Genomic DNA, 20637 nt, shown 5'->3' on the forward strand with positions numbered 1-20637 from the left:
TCAACCCCGCACGGATTTATAACAATAAATTTACATGATCCTCGAACACGGTATCGAGTCGGGTTAGATAATCTTTTTGGATAGAGAGCAGCAGAGGGGGCGACGACAACGAAACGCAGCAACAACGGCGACAATTACGTTTACAACAGCGTAAGGTTAGAGCCCTCCATTTCGGCGTTTGGAGGCTTCCTAAAAGTTGTGGGATTCACCCCTTCTGGGGACGACGACAACAAAACGCAGCAACAACGCCGACAATTACGTTTACAACGAACCGTCAACGCGTTCTTTTTAAGGGCTTATTTCGGCGTTTGGAGGCTTCTAAAAGTTGTGGGATTCGCCCCCTCTGCTGCTATTTCTTAAATACTATAGGTTAAAGAGTAATGTAATTTATTATATATACACAGTAAAGTTGATTGTAAGCATGGTTCTATGAACATGGCAGAGAGATTTTAAAGCCAAATACAAACCTGCATAAAGTGAAAGAACAAGTCCTTTGAGAATTGGCACATTCTATTAACAATGTGACTCTTCAGGCTATTTTGGTGATCCTCCAGACATGAATTTCACTGTAGCAAGGGATCAATTTATGGATTCACTTCCTGAATCTAAGACGTTTCTGAGAATTCATGAAGCACATGATAGGGACATTGGTGATGCTCACATGCTGGCAACTCAGAAGTTTTTGGTTTGCGGATCATCAGAAAGTACAGTGTGTCACTTCGTTGATTGTGAGGGGCCTGAAAGCGGCTTTTTAGCCTCCCGTGTGTGTGTGTGTGGGGGGGGGGAAATGCAACTAGTAAAGCTTTGCAAACTGTGATAGTCGAGAGATTTAGACAATCTGTGTCAGAAAATTTAAGTCTATGACAACCCACTTTAGGAGTGTCATTGAGCCAGATCTGACCAGCTCTTCATCCAAGCCTGAGACATCAGATGACAAACAACAGTCTTGGCAGAATGATCAAAATGACAAGAACAGAAAGAATAACATAGGTTACAAAGATGGAAGAGGAAATCCTATAAGCACAATACAAATTACAATAAATCTGTAAAACCTAAAGCTGATTTCTCATATGAGTAATTCCAGGGATTCATAAACCAGTAGAACACGGGCCAGTGTTCACCAGGCAAATTAAAGTCAATGCTATCACCATTAGATCTTCAAAGTATGGTGATGAGGAACTGTTGGGTTTCTTTAGCGTTTCAAATTGAAGATTTATTAGTAACCATTTTAGTGGATACTTGAAGTTGCATATGGACTTGATTTAATATAAAGATGTATTTTGAAAAGATTCTAAAGACTTTGGGGTTATAAACTTAATTCCGTATAAAATCAGTACAGGGGATGAGGCATCCATACACCAGACCACTTATGAGATTCTACTTGGTAAGATGAAAGAGGTAGAGGAGTAAATGAAAGATGTTGCTAGTAGAGGGATCAATGAAATATTTAGTAGCCCTAGCTTGGCCTTCGCCTGTTGCTTTGGATTGGAAATAACAATGAGTCTACATGCTTTTGTGTGGGTTGTCACGGGTTTAATGATGTGACCATTACAATTTCTCATCCCGTTCCATAAATAAATGATGCTTCAAAAAAACAGATACTGCCAGATGAAAGTAGCAGATAAGGAGAAGCCTAAAATAGGAGTTTTGGATTCTGTAGTGGCAGTTTACAGTGATGGAGTAGTATGATAATAGAAGATTTAGACCTAGGTTAATGGTCTAGTTCAAAGCCTTCTACACTATATGACTTCTTCCTCCATCACTCTTGAGTGTGAGTAAGCCCATGATTGTAATGCATATAGAAGCCTCCCAAGTGAAGTTAGTAATAGGTACCCCAATATACAACTATTACAATGGTATGTGGGAGGATAGAACGCTTTGACCTAGATCAGAAACTGAACAGTTGATTATTGTCATAATACTTCGGCAACTCTATTATATTTTCAGATCCCAAAACATAGGATTTAGGCACACAAGTGTAACCTGCATGAGCCCCACGAGTGAAATTATCCTGAGATACCACAGATTAATACACAACTACTAGAGCTATTGCACCACTCTTGGTGTATTCTACCAAAAGGAAGTCATTAGTGCAATTTTTACATTTTTTTACACCTGTCCATAAATCATAACTATTCAAGTGTCATGCAGCTTAGTGCAATAATTCTTGGGCGAGTATGATTCTGTGAGCCTGCCTGGATGGAAGCTAGATGTAGCGATCATGTTGATATATGTCCGCATGTCCTTTTTCACCCTAGACAAGACACATTGTTACATTTTGTTACTTCCTTTCATGTCAACACCAGTTGAGTACCCCAGCCTGTTTGGATCTGGATATAGCTCACGGATTGTCCAGATATGCAGACTATGGCCATCTCCTTCTTACTTGAGTGATTGTTTAGTCAAATGTACATGAAAAACTGCATATCAGTCTATACCGTATAGAGTCTTATATCTTCAAGAACCTTTTGAGCGCTGTTATCAGGCCTATGCTTAAAAGATGCTATTTCAAAATTATCTAGAATGCAAGCAAAATAACTAATGTTCAAAAGTCCAAAAAGGTTTTAGAATTAGACGAATCTTATGGAAAAAGTATGGAATCACTAAAAACAATTGTACAGTAAGACTTGCTTTGAATTTTGTGCTAATGAAGTTTTGAAAAAATGGTCCAAATTATCAGCATTTGCTAGAGCTAGTAGCTATGGATTATAGTGTTGGATATTATGGGTGAAACCAAAATACAAGGCACGAGTTTTCTTGTCCTGTACACTTTTGACAGTATACAGACCATACATGGTATTTCCAAAGCTGTAATTGATCAAAATACAACTATTTTAGTAAATAATAAATTATATTGAAACTGCTTTTAAAAAATTTAAGGTGAATACATAATATGTTTTAGGGAAATCTTCTTTCAGTTATTTTGAGGACAGATTTGAAAATAAATATATAGTATAATGTTACATAATTGTACATAATGTTTTACATCAAGCTATATAGAAAACTTGTGAATTATATGCTTGATAAACAAGTTAAAAATTGTAATTAGTACAAAATATATCAATATACTACAGCATCTTTTTCACAGAATACCTATTCATAAAGAACTTAACACATTTCACAAAAATTTAATTTCCATATAAATGACACATAGTGTGCAACTTTTCATGTGTCCTTTATAGAGGTTTTTTTGGACTACATTTCAACGATCAAAGGATCAATCTTTATGGATCAAAATTCTTTTAAACCGCAAACAAAATTATTTCAGTGCATATAATGCAAGGACAGTTTTTTCTTCAGTAGCTCTCCTGAAATAGCTTTCAACAATTAGAGCTTGTACATGCAAACAAGGGTCCTGCAAAGGAACTAATGTTCTAGCATCCAACTGGAATTTCCAGCAATTCAAGATATGACCATTTCTTTTTAATTGCTGAATACAGAAACTCTAAGATTCTTTAGTGATAAGATTTATATATTAGCTACTGTGGCAGTCATATTAATGGTATGATCAGCACCATTTTCATTTAGGACAAACTAGATACAATTAGAAGATTTGTTTGGTAAAACCCAATGCCAATATGACCATCCATTCAGAAGAATTAGCAACAAGCTTTTTAAATTGTTCATTGTCACCTATATATAAAGTCTGTGAGGAACCATTTTCACTTAATACCAAGTAATTATTGTAAGAAATTGTTTTGATGAAAACTCTATGATGCTATTGACATCACTTCTGGAGTAGTGATTCAAAAAAAATTCTCAGTGGCCCATGATGAACATTCTGGATTTCAGATCGGCATCCTTTTCATCAAGGACAAACTAGAAACATTTATGACCAACAAAACTTCCTAACAAGTCGTTAAATCAAAACCCTGTGTTGATATAACCATCTATAACTAGAAGCAGCAAAAAGATTTTCAAGATGACTGTTGTGATGGCCATGCTGGCTGTCTGAGCAAAACACATGCCATTTTTGACCAACTATATATTGGAATTAATGTGTAAAGTTTCATGACAATCCTCCAGGTAGTTTATTATGAGTAGTGATAACCAGCTTGTACTAGCGATGGACAGAAAATGAATATCAGATGATGGGCAACAGGTCTTTCCTTAAGCTCTTTTGATTTAGTACCAATTGAGCTAAAATACATTATTCAGATCTGTGCATTTTCATGCATGACAGACAAAGAACAACAGAGGAGTATATCATATATGTGACTGTGTTATGTATATTTGATATACTTGTATCTAATTTAATATATATTTATTTCAATTTAATTGTTTGTCAGTTTTAAATTTTATATTTTTTATTACTTGATATTGTAATGTAAATTTATTCACTAGAGATTATACTTTTTCAGAAAATAGTTTGACCTTAACTGTTAGTTTATCAACACCTGGTGTTGATCTAAATCCTGACCCTGATTCAAAATTTGTAGCAACCATTGTAAACAAGTTGTAATTTATTTTAAAATGACTGGTTGTTTTCGAGGTCATGATGGTACTTTGTCTTTGAGATGTAAACAATTTTTTCTATTTTTATTTCTTAGAATAAAATGATTGGTTTTCATATGGTCACACTGGGTAAATGTGATCTGTAACAAGTACTTGCTTCTATAACCTTCGAGAAGATGATCATCTGACCTCGTTTACGTTAAAAATATGATATTACCATGTTTTGGAGAATTAATCTCAGTAGAAGCTGGACTGTTAAACTGTTAGTTGTATGTTGTGCTGTTTTGAGTTATTTCAAATTACTTGGATTCATAAGGATTAATTCTGTTATTTTTCTAGAAAATATGTGTGCTCATGTAATATTGTGGAACAAGAACAGTTTTTTTTATAAAAATTTATTCAGCTATCAGAAACCGGAGTAATAATTCTTGTTTCTACAAGGAACTGTAGACTTCAACACTACAGATTGCAGCATACATCATCATCTTCCATCTTGGATTCTTCGTCGGGAATCGAACGTGAAATCAGTAGAACATTTTGTTATTAGGGCTACTAAAATTTTGTTCTTGGACTATTTTTGGATTTGATTATATAAAACCGCATGTTCATATTTTTCATTTTTACAAAAATTTTCCAGGGAAATAAATTATTGTATTTTATTCAAAGCTTGTTGTTTTCACTCTTTCTTGTGTTACTGTTTATTCAAGCCTAAACACTTGACATAAGACCTGATTAAGGACAAAATTAGATTCTTTGTTCACAACAGTCCAGATTTACTGGCAAGTTTTCTCACATGACCAACGCAGGCCAAGCCTGAGACTCAAACTCTGAATGACATAGTATTTCACAATATATGAAACTATAATGCAGGACTTACAAGTTTTTTTCTTTCAATTCTAAAAAGCTTTCAAGGATATAAAAATATATTTAGAAAGCCACAGAAGAGACAAGAAAACCAAATGTACTAGTTTTAAATATTTTTTCAAAAGGAATGAAATATGGAGTATAAACATTGCTGAATAGAGATTTCATGATCTAGCAAAATGTTATGGTGATCAGTCTTGTATAAATAATATGAAATAATAATATTATCAATATTTTATTCATTGAAATGTACACAGACATTGGTGGTACATTTTTAATGTACATGTACATAATATTTATCACCTAAATAGTACAATCAACACAATTAAAGGCATAATTGCTAAATATTTTCTGTTTGGTAACTTGTGAATATATTATAATGAAAATATTATGTTCAACCAATAAATTATTAGATACAACCAACTGCAGATGCTGTAGATGTCAATAGGGAACAAAGATATGTAACTATCACACACAGCTGAAGGTTAAAGAAAACCCAATTTCTCAAGACTCTAGGGTTACAACTACTTGTGTTGAGAATTATTTATTTACGTTGCATTTACAATAAAATTTCTACACTTCTCTGATAATGTTCTTTAATTAGTATTTTATGCACCATATAGATTTGCTTAAAAGTTCAGTCCAAATACATACTGCATACATCCCCATCTGAGATCACATAATGTGCCAGCAGATCTGGATCTATGCATTTTTTTTAAAAAAAATACTCAGGAGAACAAACAACATTAACTCTCACCTGCAGGCACATTATGTGATGGCAGAACAGGTTCTACGATGTTTGCAGATGGACTTGACCTATAAGTGAGTAAAACCAAGATTATTTTGCCAGTGTAAACAATTCCCTTCAAACCATTGTGTATTGCCAAAAGGAACTGTAAAGATTATGATACTATTTCACTATAATATACTATATTCATATCAGTAAATTGTACATTTTAAAATACCATATTCCTAGCATCATATTGTACATTTAATATACCATATTCACAGGTTTATATTGTACATTATAATATAACATATTCATAGCATTAAATTGTACATAATAATCTACCATAATTGTATCATTATATTGTACATTAAAATATACCATATTCCTAGCATTATATTGTACATGATAATATACCATATTCCTATAATTAAATTGTACATTATAAAATACCATATTCCTAGCATTATATTGTACATTATAATATACCATATTCCTATAATTAAATTGTACATTATAATATACCATATTCCTAGCATTATATTGTACATTATAATATACCATATTCCTATAATTAAATTGTACATTATAAAATATCATATTCCAAGCATCATATTGTACATTATAATATACCATATTCACAGGATTATATTGTACATTATAATATATTCATAGCATTAAACTGTACATCATAATATATCATACTAGTAGCATTATATTGTACATTAAAATATACCATATTCCTAGCATTATATTGTACATGATAATGTACCATATTCCTATAATTAAATTGTACATTATAAAATACCATATTCCTAGCATTATATTGTACATTATAATATACCATATTCACAGGATTATATTGTACATTATAATATACCATATTCACAGCAATATACTGTACATTATAATATACCATATTCACAGCAATACATTGTACATTATAATATACCATATTCACAGCATTGTATTGTACATTATAGTATAACATATGCATTGTAACATTGTACATTTAAATATACCATATTCATAGCAATATATTGTACATTATAATATACCATATTCATAGCATTATATTGTACATTATAGTATAACATATTCATTGTAATATTGTACATTTAAATATACCATATTCATAGCAATTTATTGTACATTATAATATACCATATCTATAGCAATATATTGTACATTATAATATACCATATTCACAGCATTATATTATACATTATAATCTAGCATGCTCATAACATTACATTGTACATGATAATAAACTACTCCCTCGATAACTCGCACCCTGATAACTCGCAAATCCGCATATAACATGAGGTCAGGTGTGGATCCCATTTTATAGCAAGAAAATGCCAAAATATTGATCACTATTTGTTGAACCTGAAGAAAATCTTGATCGAAATTGGTAACGGAAACTTTGATAAATCGCTCATTTTATCATCGAAAAAGGTAGTTAGGACCTGGAAATTTTCATCAGCATTATGAAATATCAACTTTTAATAAGAAGTAATATAATATGTTACATTTTCTTTTCAGACGACATTCTTAGTACACTGCAATTTATGATATTCAATGACAGTTCAATCAATGAAAATGTCACGCCTAGTGGAGACATTACTTTAAAAAATAAATACCAATTAAATAAAAAAATTATTAATTGAAATTTGTGATCTAGTTCTATCTTTTAGTTCTTTCTAAGTGTAATCATCATAAATGCAATGTGTCCTCTTGTAATTAAACGTAAAATATGTCAATTTACTATAACAGCTATGTCCACGAGCATTTCTTTGAGAACCTAATTAAGTGCCCACCATGTTTTGATATCATACTAGCAGAAGCATTTGTTGTATTGTTGCACTAAATAAAAAGTGGTCCTCCTTTTATATTAACATGGTAGTTATGTCTTTTGATTCAAATAAAGGAGGTGGAATTAAAAAAAAAGTTAAAAGGCATGCAAATCCTACATGTTTAAGAAAAAGCGCTCTTGTGGTGTTGGGTAACTCATTTCAGTTGATCAATCGAACACTGATAAATTTTATTGTGTATGTAATCTAATTAAACTACCTTAAATGCACCTACTCAGTCATAATTGTGATTAAAGATAGCAAGGCAACCAAGCAAAATGAGTACTTCGTAAAATAAACAGCTTCATTTCTCAGATATGGACTATTGCGGGAAAAACAAGTTCCATGGAATTCCTGAATTCACACGTAGAGATATCCTCAAGGATGATAAGAAGTTACGGTAGTACTTGCAATAAAATCAGGGCATCAATATTTTACTAATTAAAAAATACAAAACTTTAGTTTCAACGTAGACGATTGTCTCATGAAATAAATGTTGCGTGGTTTAGATAAAAAGAAACCTTGTTTGGTAGAGTATCAACAGTTAGTCTGGTTCCCTACTTCGTAGACTCCTACTGTTGCAAAATACTACTCTGCACCAATCCGGGAACCAGACTAATCAACAAAACAAAACGCTGTGATGTAATACATGAATGTTTTCATGAACCATGTTTGGTTCTTGAAACCTGTTGCAATCATGTTATCAAACTTTCATATGTTGGACATCTTGAAAATAAATGTTATTTATAGAGAATAACAAACAGCTTCATCAGAAAAGGCGCTTTACTGAACAACTTTCTTGATTCAATAATAAAACAAGGATTCAGCCATTAAACAGCACAGTCCCCCCCACCCAACCCAGTGGTTTTATGGATGTCTAGCAAGTGTTTTAGTCCCTCAGTAACTTGCACCCTCACTTATAGTGCAGTCTGTGCTTTTGGACCCCGATGTGTGCGAGTCATCGAGGGAGAGGTGTATACCATATTCATAGCATTCTTTTGTACAGTTTTGGTTATTAGCATGTACATTTTACAAAGTATCATACGAGATTAATCCATGAGAGTAATAAAAATAGCACTAAAAACTGTAATATTTGCATTGTGATATGTTGCAAGTATACTGGTGTAACTATTACAATTTAAATCAAATTGCAGGGGGTGTCAGGATTTTTTTGCAGGTGGTGGGGTCAGTCAGTCATGGCCGGGAGAGTTATTATAGTAAGCAATCTGAAATTAAGGTTCATATTTACTAAGTGTTTTGAACTGAATCTTGTGACCTATTTTCAGCTTCATTTTGCATGATTAAACTTGTTGGAATTTATATATATGTATATATCTATATATATATATTTGCAGTATGATTTCATGCGCCCATGCTTATACATCAATCTTTGTATTTTTTTACCAACAATTAATTACTGAGTTTTGTACAAATAAAATGGCAATATGGTATTTTCGATCTTGTTTGCAAAAGTAAATTTTGCTAGTAGATATTTTATGTCTGATAATTTAATGGATTTTTTCGAAACATGCAAAATGATATGTACGAAAAAAATTACGATACATTTAAATAATTATTTTGATATCTGGATTGTGTATAAAAAATTAAACGGTATGAAAAAATACATGAAATATTTTACTGTTTTAAAATGATTAACTGTCACCCCTTTTTGACCACAATCTCCACCCAAATGAAAATTATACTTGTAGAATACTGACCAGTAAAAATTTTTTATTGAAACAAAAACTGTACAGATACAACTACCAGTAATGATGCCATTGTCAGTTGTTAGCAAAATTTTATGACTCAGAAGTAGAGATAAAATTAACTGTAATGATGAATGAATCTAATCACATATTATCATGCAAAAGGACTTGTGACCATTGAAATTTAGCTCCAGCCTTAAAAAAACCATTTACATGTATTTTCAATATAAAATATTGAAATGCTTTTACTGTTCTGTGTTTTACGTTTTACATCTTGTTATATTACATTCATCATTTACATTTATTTTCCTTTTTGTCTGCATTCCATTTATGTTTGACTGGTAAAATTACTGCATGGTCTGTAACTGGTTATAAGTTATTAACATAATGGTATCAGCTGTTGAGTCTGAATCAAATGGGTATCTCTAAAACAAAAACTCAGTATGACACAACTCAGATACAGGTACCAAAAAGCACATGTTGAAAGATATTCAATCTATGTACAGGGAATGCCCTTCATCATGGAACTAAAGCCACATACAGGAAGTTTGCACTGTATTTCACAATACATTTCTTTCATAAAATGCACAAATAAAGGGTTTTGATCTGCATATTCGTTGTCAAAAGATATAATTAAAAAATAATGATCTTTCAGAATATATTTCACTTTACATAATTCTTGTAACCTGCCTGATACATTACAGAAATCACAACTTACCAGTTTAAAAATTCCTAAAATGTGACAACAATTGTGACACATGTCACTCCTTTTGGACATTAGAGGCCACACTATATTAAAATTTCAGATAATGTCATCAGGGAATCTTGATTTGAGGAATCACATAATTTTTTGTTTGTTTAGTGTTTCTTATTATTTTGATCGATATCTACATGGTTTTGTGTCTTCAAAATCTATGATGATTTTCATAACACTTTGGAATAGAAGTAGTTCCTTCCATCAGCCAGTAGAGTAATGCATGATGGCTGAAAGACATTGTGCTTCGATTTTAATATCTGCCACTGTCTCTTTTATTGCTCACAAAAGCAGTGTTAATTTATAATGTCTATCACTGAGTTTAAGTGGCTGTTTGTCTGTGTCTGTGTTTATTTAAGCCTTATCCTATTGCCTTGGACAATTGTAAACAAAAGCTGGAGTGGTGTTCTCACAATTTAGCTATTTGTCTTCACCAGCAAATTCACATTTGATTCCAAGATTTTAAAGTTCATGTTTATCAAAACGTTGCACACAATACTGAGAATTATCATTAAGGAAAAGAAAAAAAGATGCAACACGGATTCATTGTCTAGATTTTTGGTGGTTTATATTTTATGATAATTTGGTGTGATAAATATGTATTGAGAAGAGTGTTCAAGACAATGGTATGCAATGACCACTTACTCCTGGACAAGGGGTGAAAGTGCTTTGTCAAGTTCCACATCAATGTGTTGTTTTATATGTATTACATTTTGTGTTGCTTAGTAGCTGGTTATTTGGTTGGTGCTTCCAAAAGTTTCATTTTGATGTGTACTTAATAGCCTTAAAAAGTAGAATGATAATTTTTTAAAGCTGTTTATTCTTTTTTTTTTCACTGCACAATATAACTGAAACTAAGATAGAATTGAACAGTGGCACCAAGCTTGTAGGTAGCAAAGAACTAGAGGCCACAAATGGATCTTTTATGAAGGGTCCCTAACAAAACGTTGTGACAAAAAATAAAATATGTACTGACTGGGGGGAAACATAACCTGCAAATATAACCTGTTTGGGCATATAAATTCTTTTAATCCCAATCATATCTGCTGCAATGAATGTCATCAATATTTAACCTGAATGCAAAAGACACGAACATATAGCAAGAAACATACATGTTACATATATAAGTTTTTGGAAAATCTCCAAGAAGTGACATGATTGTTAATTTAGCAACAAACTTAGACACCAGCAACCTGTCGAAAGTTTCTAAAACCAGATGATGCTAAAGAAATCCGCATGAAATAAGCATTATCCCGTTTACCAAAAGGTACCTGTTTATGGGTTGTTATGCATATGAGAAGCAATCATAAATGAAAACCACTCAATAAGGTCCAGGAAGTGTAGATAGCAGAAGTTGTGTGATGGAATGTTACCTGAGACGTTTTGTCTATAGAACTTTGAGTTGAACCTGTTTCTGCTGTTGAGGTATCATTCATCTCACTATCAGATTCATTCTGTTATGAAGTTTTACTGCCCACAGTGCTGTTTTAAATGTCGGGGAGCAACATGTATCGATTCTTTTGAATGAATGTTGAGTCACTCTTTCTTATATGTACTATCCAGTAAATGCCTTGTATTTCTTCATTCTTTATCCTTATATTACACATCAAAATTCTTTCCCAGCTGAGGTCTTTTGGTGTGACTCCATCATGTGGCTTCGTTGGTATGAAACAAATCTCATTCTTTCATCCAAACAATGATAATCAGTACAGCAGTATTTCACTGCTGTGCACAGACACACATTAGTAAGATAAAGTAATCACTGCATTTTAGCAAGAAATAGCACAGTCTCTCAATTTAAGACTGCACGGACACACAGTAGTAAGATAAAGTAATCACTGCATTTTAACAAGAAATAGCACAGTCTCTCAATTTAAGACTGCATGGACACACAGTAGTAAGATAAAGTAATCACTGCATTTTAACAAGAAATAGCACACAGTCTCTCAATGGAAGACTGCATGGACACACAGCAGTAAGATAAAGTAATCACTGCATTTTAACAAGAAATAGAACACAGTCTCTCAATGGAAGACTGCACAGATACACAGTAGTAAGATAAAGTAATCACTGCATTTTAACAAGAAATAGCACACAGTCTCTCAATGGAAGACTGCACAGATACACAGTAGTAAGATAAAGTAATCACTGCATTTTAACAAGAAATAGCACACAGTCTTTCAATGAAAGACTGCACAGACACACAGTATAAGATAAAGTAATCACTGCATTTTAACAAGAAATAGTATACAGTCTCTCAATGGAAGATTGCACATGTTCATATTACAGCAATACATTATCAAACAATAAATCTGATAAATAATGCAAAAATGGCACTTTATATAACCAAAAAGATATATGCAGAACATCTTCTGGAATTGTACTAATTTCTGTTAAGAAATGTAAAATTTAAATTACAAATAAAAACAAAATAATACAGCTTCATCTTCATCTTTAAATTAATAAAGTCTGTTCTCTAGATATATTCCATAAATACCTATTAATCTAAACCATAACATGTATATTTGCTCAAAAATAAGAAACTCGTAATTCAAAGTAGGAAATATTTTAACTTTGTAAACCTTTCTATATTTGATAAGGCTGGTTCATCCATGCAAATATCTGAACAAGCATTTAAAAAATCGTACCCTCTCCTACATAATGACAATACAGAATTATATCCCTTAGTTGCTTTTATCAAGCTTTGTTAACTTGACAGTGAGAAACAAGGGAAAAAAATCAACAAGTGACAAAAACTCAAAACTTCTTGAGCATCAATAGTTTTTAAAACACAATAAACGTATTAAACCTCACCTCTCACCGATCTCCAAGAGACACACACAAAGTGAGGGTCTGGTAAAGTCAATGGAACTGATTGCTACCAACATGGGTTGCTTTTATTAGCAAATTTCGAAGAAGAAGAAAAGCTATTCACATAAAAAACTCCACATTTCTAATGCAGATGCAATGTTCTTTACTGCTGATAGAATATACTGGTACTGTTGCATAATGCGCATTCAGTATTCTATTAACAGTGAGTATCTTAGGTTTAAAATGGTCAGGCAAAAACTTAAAACAAAAGGTATATGTTTCACCCATAACATAAATAGAAATATATATTTTTTTATACTTTCATGGTCTACATTTTGGTCACTAACAGTAACTAGGTTTGTCCCTAAATCTCAGATTTCACCCAAAATTTAATAAGCCTCATTTTTAGTATAACAATCAGCTGATAGGTCTTTACAAAACCCTTGCATAGTGTAGATCTCAAGCAGTCACGAGAGATGTCTTATTAATAGAGACTAAATGCACATTAACAACAACTTACACCTATGACATTCATACATCATAATAATTTACATTGGTTCAAGTTTGCAATCTGTTCCAAAGATGGAATCAAGTTTGATGTTTTAACTAAGTTAAACTCTAACTCTATTGTTCTGGCTGTTTACAGGAATGGTACACTCCATGTTCCATCAATTCCAACTCTGTGTAATGTCAAAGACACCCATAACATCAAATAGAAACATTTACATAATTCATAAAGAACATACGGGAATTAGTTAAATGAATGGCTTTCCAACATTCCAAGCTATATGTGGGCATAATTTATGGTTATACTTGTATTTCATGGTTTAGATGTATCAAACAGAAACCTATGCCCAACTTGCACAATTCACAAAGAACATGTAATTAGGTAACTGAATGGTATTTCCAACATTCCAAGCCAAAAGTGGACTTAATTTTTGGTAATATGTGTGTTTCTCGATTTAGATGAGTAACTCAGACAAAATTTGTAAACTTTAGTTCTAAAATTTCTAAAAAATCTTGTGTATCTTGGATAACTTTCTGTATCTTTGATAAAACAGCCTTATTATAGACACAGGTATAGTATAGTCAATAATATTACTAGATTTAATATTAAGTTAGATAGGCAAGTAAACAAGGGAATTTGATTAAATAGCATAACATGTGAAGAATCCACAACATCCTATTATGGGTTCTTGCTGTCACTCGAGGTTCAAGCTGCCAGGACCTGGTGTGTTCAATTCAGGATGCTTTTTGTCCAAGTGGTCAAATTCTGTTCAGTGGTTGTGGACAAGAAGCTGGAAAGTTTTTCTTTTTGTAGTAATGGCAGCCAATATTTAATGTCATCAGCATCCTGTGAACAATTTTTACAGTCCTATATACAAGGATGTTCTTGGCTAAGTTAGGTTGTAATTGGTTCAGTGGTTTTGAGAAGTTGAATACAGCAACTATTGATAGAATACTAAGGATATACACCATGTGATACTTGCTGGAAACAAGACCATACCATAAGCTTATTTGGCTTTATGAACAGACAACCCAATAATATGAAAAGAGATAATGATGCAATTCAAAAGTATAAATAAAAAAAAGTCTTACGGCAATGAAAATATAGCACTGCCGATTATTATTATTCTGCCTGATATGGTATATAACATATACATATTGCACCAAACCTGTCTATATAATTATATATACAAAGCAAAGTAAATGTACTCGTAACAAATTTATGTGTGGAGAGGTATTATATTTCCCTTATGTGACACGTGCCAAGTAACAACAGCTTAGATGCAGATCTGCCACTGCATAATGCTACAGCAAGTCCTGTTTTCTTGAAGTCTTTCAAACAAGAAGCTCGAGCTCAAGCATTACTGTCAACCATTTGACCTTGATCCTAAGGTCAAAAGGTTGAGTAGAGATGGTGCAGGTCTTGGCTCCATAATAATTTATCTTAAGCCTTAAAAAATCCATCAGCAAGCTTAGAAGTATCAGCAAATGTAAAAACTTCAACCAAAACCTTAACACAAATTTTCTTTGACTGTGACCTTGATCCCAAAGTCAAGGGGGAAATATTTACATGTCAAAGAATAAACTGCTGTAGTATCATAATATCATAATGATGCATCCTATGTGCAAAGAAAATTCATCAAGAGTTTAATAAATACAAGCAAATGCAAAAACTTTAACCAAAAGCATAATGCAAATTTTCTATTACTTTGACCTAAACTCCAAACGTCTAAGGGGCAAGTGAGTGTGTCACAGAATGAATTGGTTTAGCTTTATAATGATTCATACCATGTACGAAGAGAAACTGTCGTAGAGTTGGTGAATATATGTAAATAGAAAAACTTCAACCAAAAACCTTAACACCAACTTTCTACCATGACTATGACCTTAACTCCAAAGTAAAATAAGTAAACAAGCGTGCAAATTTTATTCATACAGCATAAAGTAACTTAGAATATACTGAAATTGCAGATAATTCACAAATCTGCTTAATGAATAATGAAAATAGTTAAGTAATATCATCAAAACAAAATTTATTTTAAACATCAGAATTACTGGAAATGTACTGTGGTAAAAGTATTATTTATCAGAATGGTGTGTATGATTTACACAGGAAAGATGAAAGATCAACTCAGGAAAATATTGACATGACACATGACCATGAGCAAGTTCCCAAGAAAAATACTATGAATTCATTTACTTTTGTAGGTTCTAATGTTCGTGTTTTTGCTTTTTTGATTTTAAATAACCTTTTCATAGGTACCAAAATGTCAGGATATGCCTCAGGAGGGTAACAGATCATGCTGTCTTCAGAAATCTTTCATTCCTCATTGGGTTTCAAATCTGATGGGTCCTAGCAACAATGAAAATTTGCAACAAATGAATTTACTGTAAATTAACTCTTGTTTACAGGGTACTAGCCCTGCCCCCTTGCTTGCTGCAGATGGCAGTACACTAATAAAGGACAAGGCTGGCATTAAGTACATATGGAAGGTAACTTTATTCAGCTCCTAAACCTGCCCTCATCGGTCAGCCAATCTGTTCTTGACCAAATACCCCAACAGCCAACACACGAGCAACTGGATGTTCCACACATGATAGAGTTGAGGACGGCCATTAAACAAATGAACTGTGGCAGGGCACCTGGAAAGAATGGTATCCCAGCAGAGGTGTACAATGCTCTCAGTGAACATACTCTGGAGGCATTCCATGATGTGCTAATCAGCATCTGGATGGAAGAGGAGATGCCAGACGACCTCTGCAATGCATAATTTGTGATCCTCTATAAAAAGAAAGGTACACGTGTTGACTGCTGTAACTATGGAGGCATCTCCTTGCTCTCCATAGCTGGCAAAATACTTGCTTGCATCATTCTCAACAGGCTTATTGTGGCAGTGTCAGAAGATATCCTCCCTGAGTCTCAGTGTGGTTTTCGCCCAGACCGCAGCACCAATGATATGATCTTCGCAGTGAGACAAATTCAAGAGAAGTGCCTTGAGCAGAACATGAATCTGTATGCCATCTTCATTGTCCTGACAAAGGCTTTCAATACAGTCAACAGAGATGCACTGTGGGTAGTACTCAAGAAGCTTGGTTGTCCTCAGAAGTTTACCAACCTCATCAAGCTCCTCCACGATGACATAACTAGAGAGATTCTCTCAGACGGTGAACGCACTAAGAAATTCCCCACATCTAACAGTGTCAAACAGGGCACTGTACTCACCCCGGTACTCTTCAACCTCATCTTCACACAGGTACTGCTCCATGTGATCTGTGACATTGGTATTTACATCAGATACTGCCTGGATGGATCAGTGTTTGATCTCCATCAACTAGCTGTAAAAACCAAGATGCTATAAAGACTCATCACTGAAGCACTCTTTGCAGATGACTGTGTCCTCATGACCCATGAAGAGACTCATCTACAGGCAATCATGAACAGGTTCTCTGAAGCCTCAAACCTATTTGGACTCACAATTAGCCTAGGAAGGACAGAAGTCCTCTTCCAGCCAGCCCCAAACACCGTCCATTCACAAAACTGCATCACCATTGGCAACACGCAGCTGAAGAATGTGGACAGTTTCAAATACCCTGGCAGCACAATATCCAGTGATGGCTCCTTGGGCAAAGAGATCACTATGAGGATCCAAAAAGCCAGTCAAACACTCCAAACCAAGGTCTTGCAGCACAAGGACAAATGCCTGTCAACAAAGTTGAAGGTGTATAATGCAGTTGTCCTCACATCTCTCTTGTATGGTTGTGAAACATGGACTGTCTACCAAAGACATATCAGTCAACTGGAACATTTCGACCAGTGCTCCCTGAGATCCATCATGCGGATCAAGTGGCAGAACCGAATCACCAACCAGGAAGTCCTTGATGAAGCCAACACAACAAGCATTGAAGCCAAACTAATCCAGGCCCAGCTTCATTGGACTGGCCATGTCATCCACATGGATGAAAACAGAATCCCAAAGCAGCTGTTCTTTGGTGAGCTAACCAAAGGCAACTGAAACCAAGGCCACCCTCACAAGAGTCCAAAGACAATCTCAAGACACACATCAAATGGACAAACCTTCAACCCCACCAGCTCGAGTTCACTGCCTCAGAAAGAAGCTACTGGTGAGCCCTGACCAGAAAAGCCTGTTCCACCTTTGAGGTTGACTGCTGCCAGTGTCTTGCTGCAGCTAGTGAGAGAGAAACATCACATAGCTGTATCCCAACCACACCAAACCACCTGTGTCCCATGGCCCACCTGCAACTACCTGTGTGCATCAGAATTTGGACTCCGGAGCCACATGCGAATCCACCATCAATGAGATCGCACAACTTGTCTTCCTTGGCTCAAGAGACTACCAAGAGACAGGGTACTAATTTTCATGTATTTCCTTGTAGCAACAACTCATTAAAGACCTAACAATTATCCTTCTCTGGACAAAATATTCAGCAAACCTCCCTGAGCCAAATCATAAATTTGACTACTGGCAAAAATATCTTCCTTTTCAAACAATGCCAAGATTTATACCTACAAATATAAATGAATTCACATGATAGAATTCCTATATCACATGACATAAAAGCATGTGATCATTACAAATTGCTAGCCAGAGAGAGAGAGAGAGAGAGAGATGTTATAGACTATAGTTCTTGGGTAGATGGAAATAAAGGAGCAAACACATATTTTTAGTGAAAGAAATATTCAAAGTACACAACCAATAGGATTATACTGTCAAAAATGTATCTTCACTATCTGTTAGCTGGCTGAAAAATAACTACCACAACTACAATGGCATTTATAGTATTTTGATGTTATTTACTTTAAGGCAGAGCAGACTGTAACCATAGAAAAACACAATGTAATCAGTATTTTCAATTATTACAAATAAAAAAAACAATGAAAGCAGCTGAAGGCAGTAAATTTCCATTAAAAAAATTTCATCTAGCCAGAATGTGTGAAAACAAATAAAAAATTGATAACACATTTTCTTTTAATGCAAATTGAAATGTTTTATAACTTGATTCAGGACCTAAAGCCCTATATCTTACATGCAAGTACTCTGATTACCATTTTCTCCTCAATACACTAAAACAGTGTGATAACTATTGTTTTTATCAAAAGACATTTACAGTTATTTTTCAGCAAGCCAGACTCAAAGACATTCCATTTGACATTTCTGCAAGAGTATCTATTTTTACAAACGAATGTCATCCAACTGAATTTGTTCTCCTATGAATATTGACTCTTCAAATTTATTGAAATTGTCCATGTGACTCCCTTTCTGAAGCATAGGCTTTTGTCCCTGACGTGACAGATCCAAGAAAAATGCTGGTATCATAGACAGTCCCCTATGAAAATGTTCACCGGTCTCTGTCCCAAACTGAGGTGCCGAATTTTTCCTGCTCTCAAACTGCACAGGCATGATGATTGACTTGATATCTCTCTCCAGGTCATCAGACACAGAATCTGGATTGGAAACAGTTTCCTGCGATTCAGAATAAGCAGATTTTCCATCAAGATCATCCCAAGCCTTGTGAACTTCGGCCTGAAAGACTGTCTGTGAACTATAGAGGCTATTTCTCAACATGGCAGGCATGGACTTGCTCTTTGTTTTGGCAGCATGTGGGAAGTCTGTCTCAGTGTGATGAGGCTGTAGGAATGGACTTATTGGTGCTGGATATTCCATAGAGTCATCAAAGTGTCGTTCCTTGCAAAGACTGGGACTATTATTGTCCCCTACAGCCACCTGTATATTATCACAGCTACGTGAACTACTGGAGAGCAGAGGGTGTGTGAAGAAAGGAATGTTCTGCCGGCTGCCAAAAGAAGATTGGCAAGAGTCTTTCTGGGTGGAATCCTCATTCTCCAGCTGTTGCACAAGCTCATCTTGATTACGATTATGCTGCACTGAAGTTCGTGGCAAGGTTTGGGTTTGGATATTGGATGTGATGGAAAGAGGTTCAATATTTGGTAAGTCTTGATTTTTGCTTGACCCCAACAGTGGCTCTTGAGAGTTTCTTCTGACATGATGTAACTTTCTGCCCAAATTTGGTACCTGTTCAAGTCTGTCCTCCACCCAATCAGGATTACTTCGGAAGTATTCTTTGGCCGATTCTATGGAAACCTGAAGCTCTTTCCCCATCTCAGATTCCATATAGTTGCTCTCAGAAATTCCAGGGTAAGGTGCTCCATCTTTTGTTGGTTCTCCATTGAGTCCATGTAAATGACAGAAGAGTCTATCAATATCTCTCATCAAGCAATATTTGGTTGCCATCTCTAACTGGTGTGGAATGTCACTTGATGTGGAATAATCCATATACAACACTATAAAATTTGTTAAAGGCAAACCTTTTGATCGCTCTGCTCGCATCTTTTCTGCAACATAATCCAGAGCAACAGCAAAATAATCTGGCAAGGTCCGAGTAGTCTCCAGTTTAAATCGTACCTTTTTCTTAGAGCAAAGCCGTGCACCAATTGAGCACAAAACAATGACAAAATCAACTTCCTGCAGTTTTTCTATCAGCCACTCATCCAACCCACGATCATGTATAATTTGCTCTTCAAATAAATCTAGGTGAACATTGCAGTTACAAGTCTCAATAAGGAAGCCTGCTAGTGAGGAAACAACTTTTTCATGGGCAGAGGAGTCAAATGAATACAGTAACAACACTGTTGGGGCTTGCTTCTGCTCAAGGTCTGAAATACAAAATGAAATAACAGGATGGTAAAATTCCATTGTCTGGCACCCATGGACATGTTAAACATTTTGCTTAGCATGAAAAAGTATTTAGTATACATGGAATATAATGGGAAAAGTTTGCATTTATTTTTTGATTTGTGTTTGTAAAATATGTAGCAAAAAAAGGGTCAAAGTTGAACATGTTCAAAACTGTATGAAAACAACTGGATGTATAGTATTTTTAATGGCACATCAGCACATTAGCAGCTATACTGTGCCAACT

At 34.4% G+C, this 20637-nt stretch overlaps 1 protein-coding gene across 2 annotated transcripts in view; it reads right to left on the reverse strand.

Annotated features, from left to right (window-relative positions):
* Positions 1 to 5541: 5541 nt before the first annotated feature.
* LOC149788958 (uncharacterized) overlaps positions 5542 to 20637 on the reverse strand; it is a 46343-nt gene continuing 31247 nt past the window's right edge. For both annotated transcript variants that reach the window (XM_089975110.1, XM_089975111.1), the window contains exon 6: positions 5542 to 20371. In XM_089975110.1, the coding sequence (XP_089831236.1) occupies positions 18870 to 20371 (1502 nt within the window). In that variant the 3' untranslated portion in view covers positions 5542 to 18869. The remainder of the gene's footprint in view (positions 20372 to 20637) is intronic.

Source organism: Sinohyriopsis cumingii, chromosome 11 (assembly GCF_028554795.1).
Source record: "Sinohyriopsis cumingii isolate HCF-2022 chromosome 11, ASM2855479v2, whole genome shotgun sequence".
Taxonomy (NCBI): Eukaryota; Metazoa; Mollusca; class Bivalvia; order Unionida; family Unionidae; genus Sinohyriopsis; species Sinohyriopsis cumingii.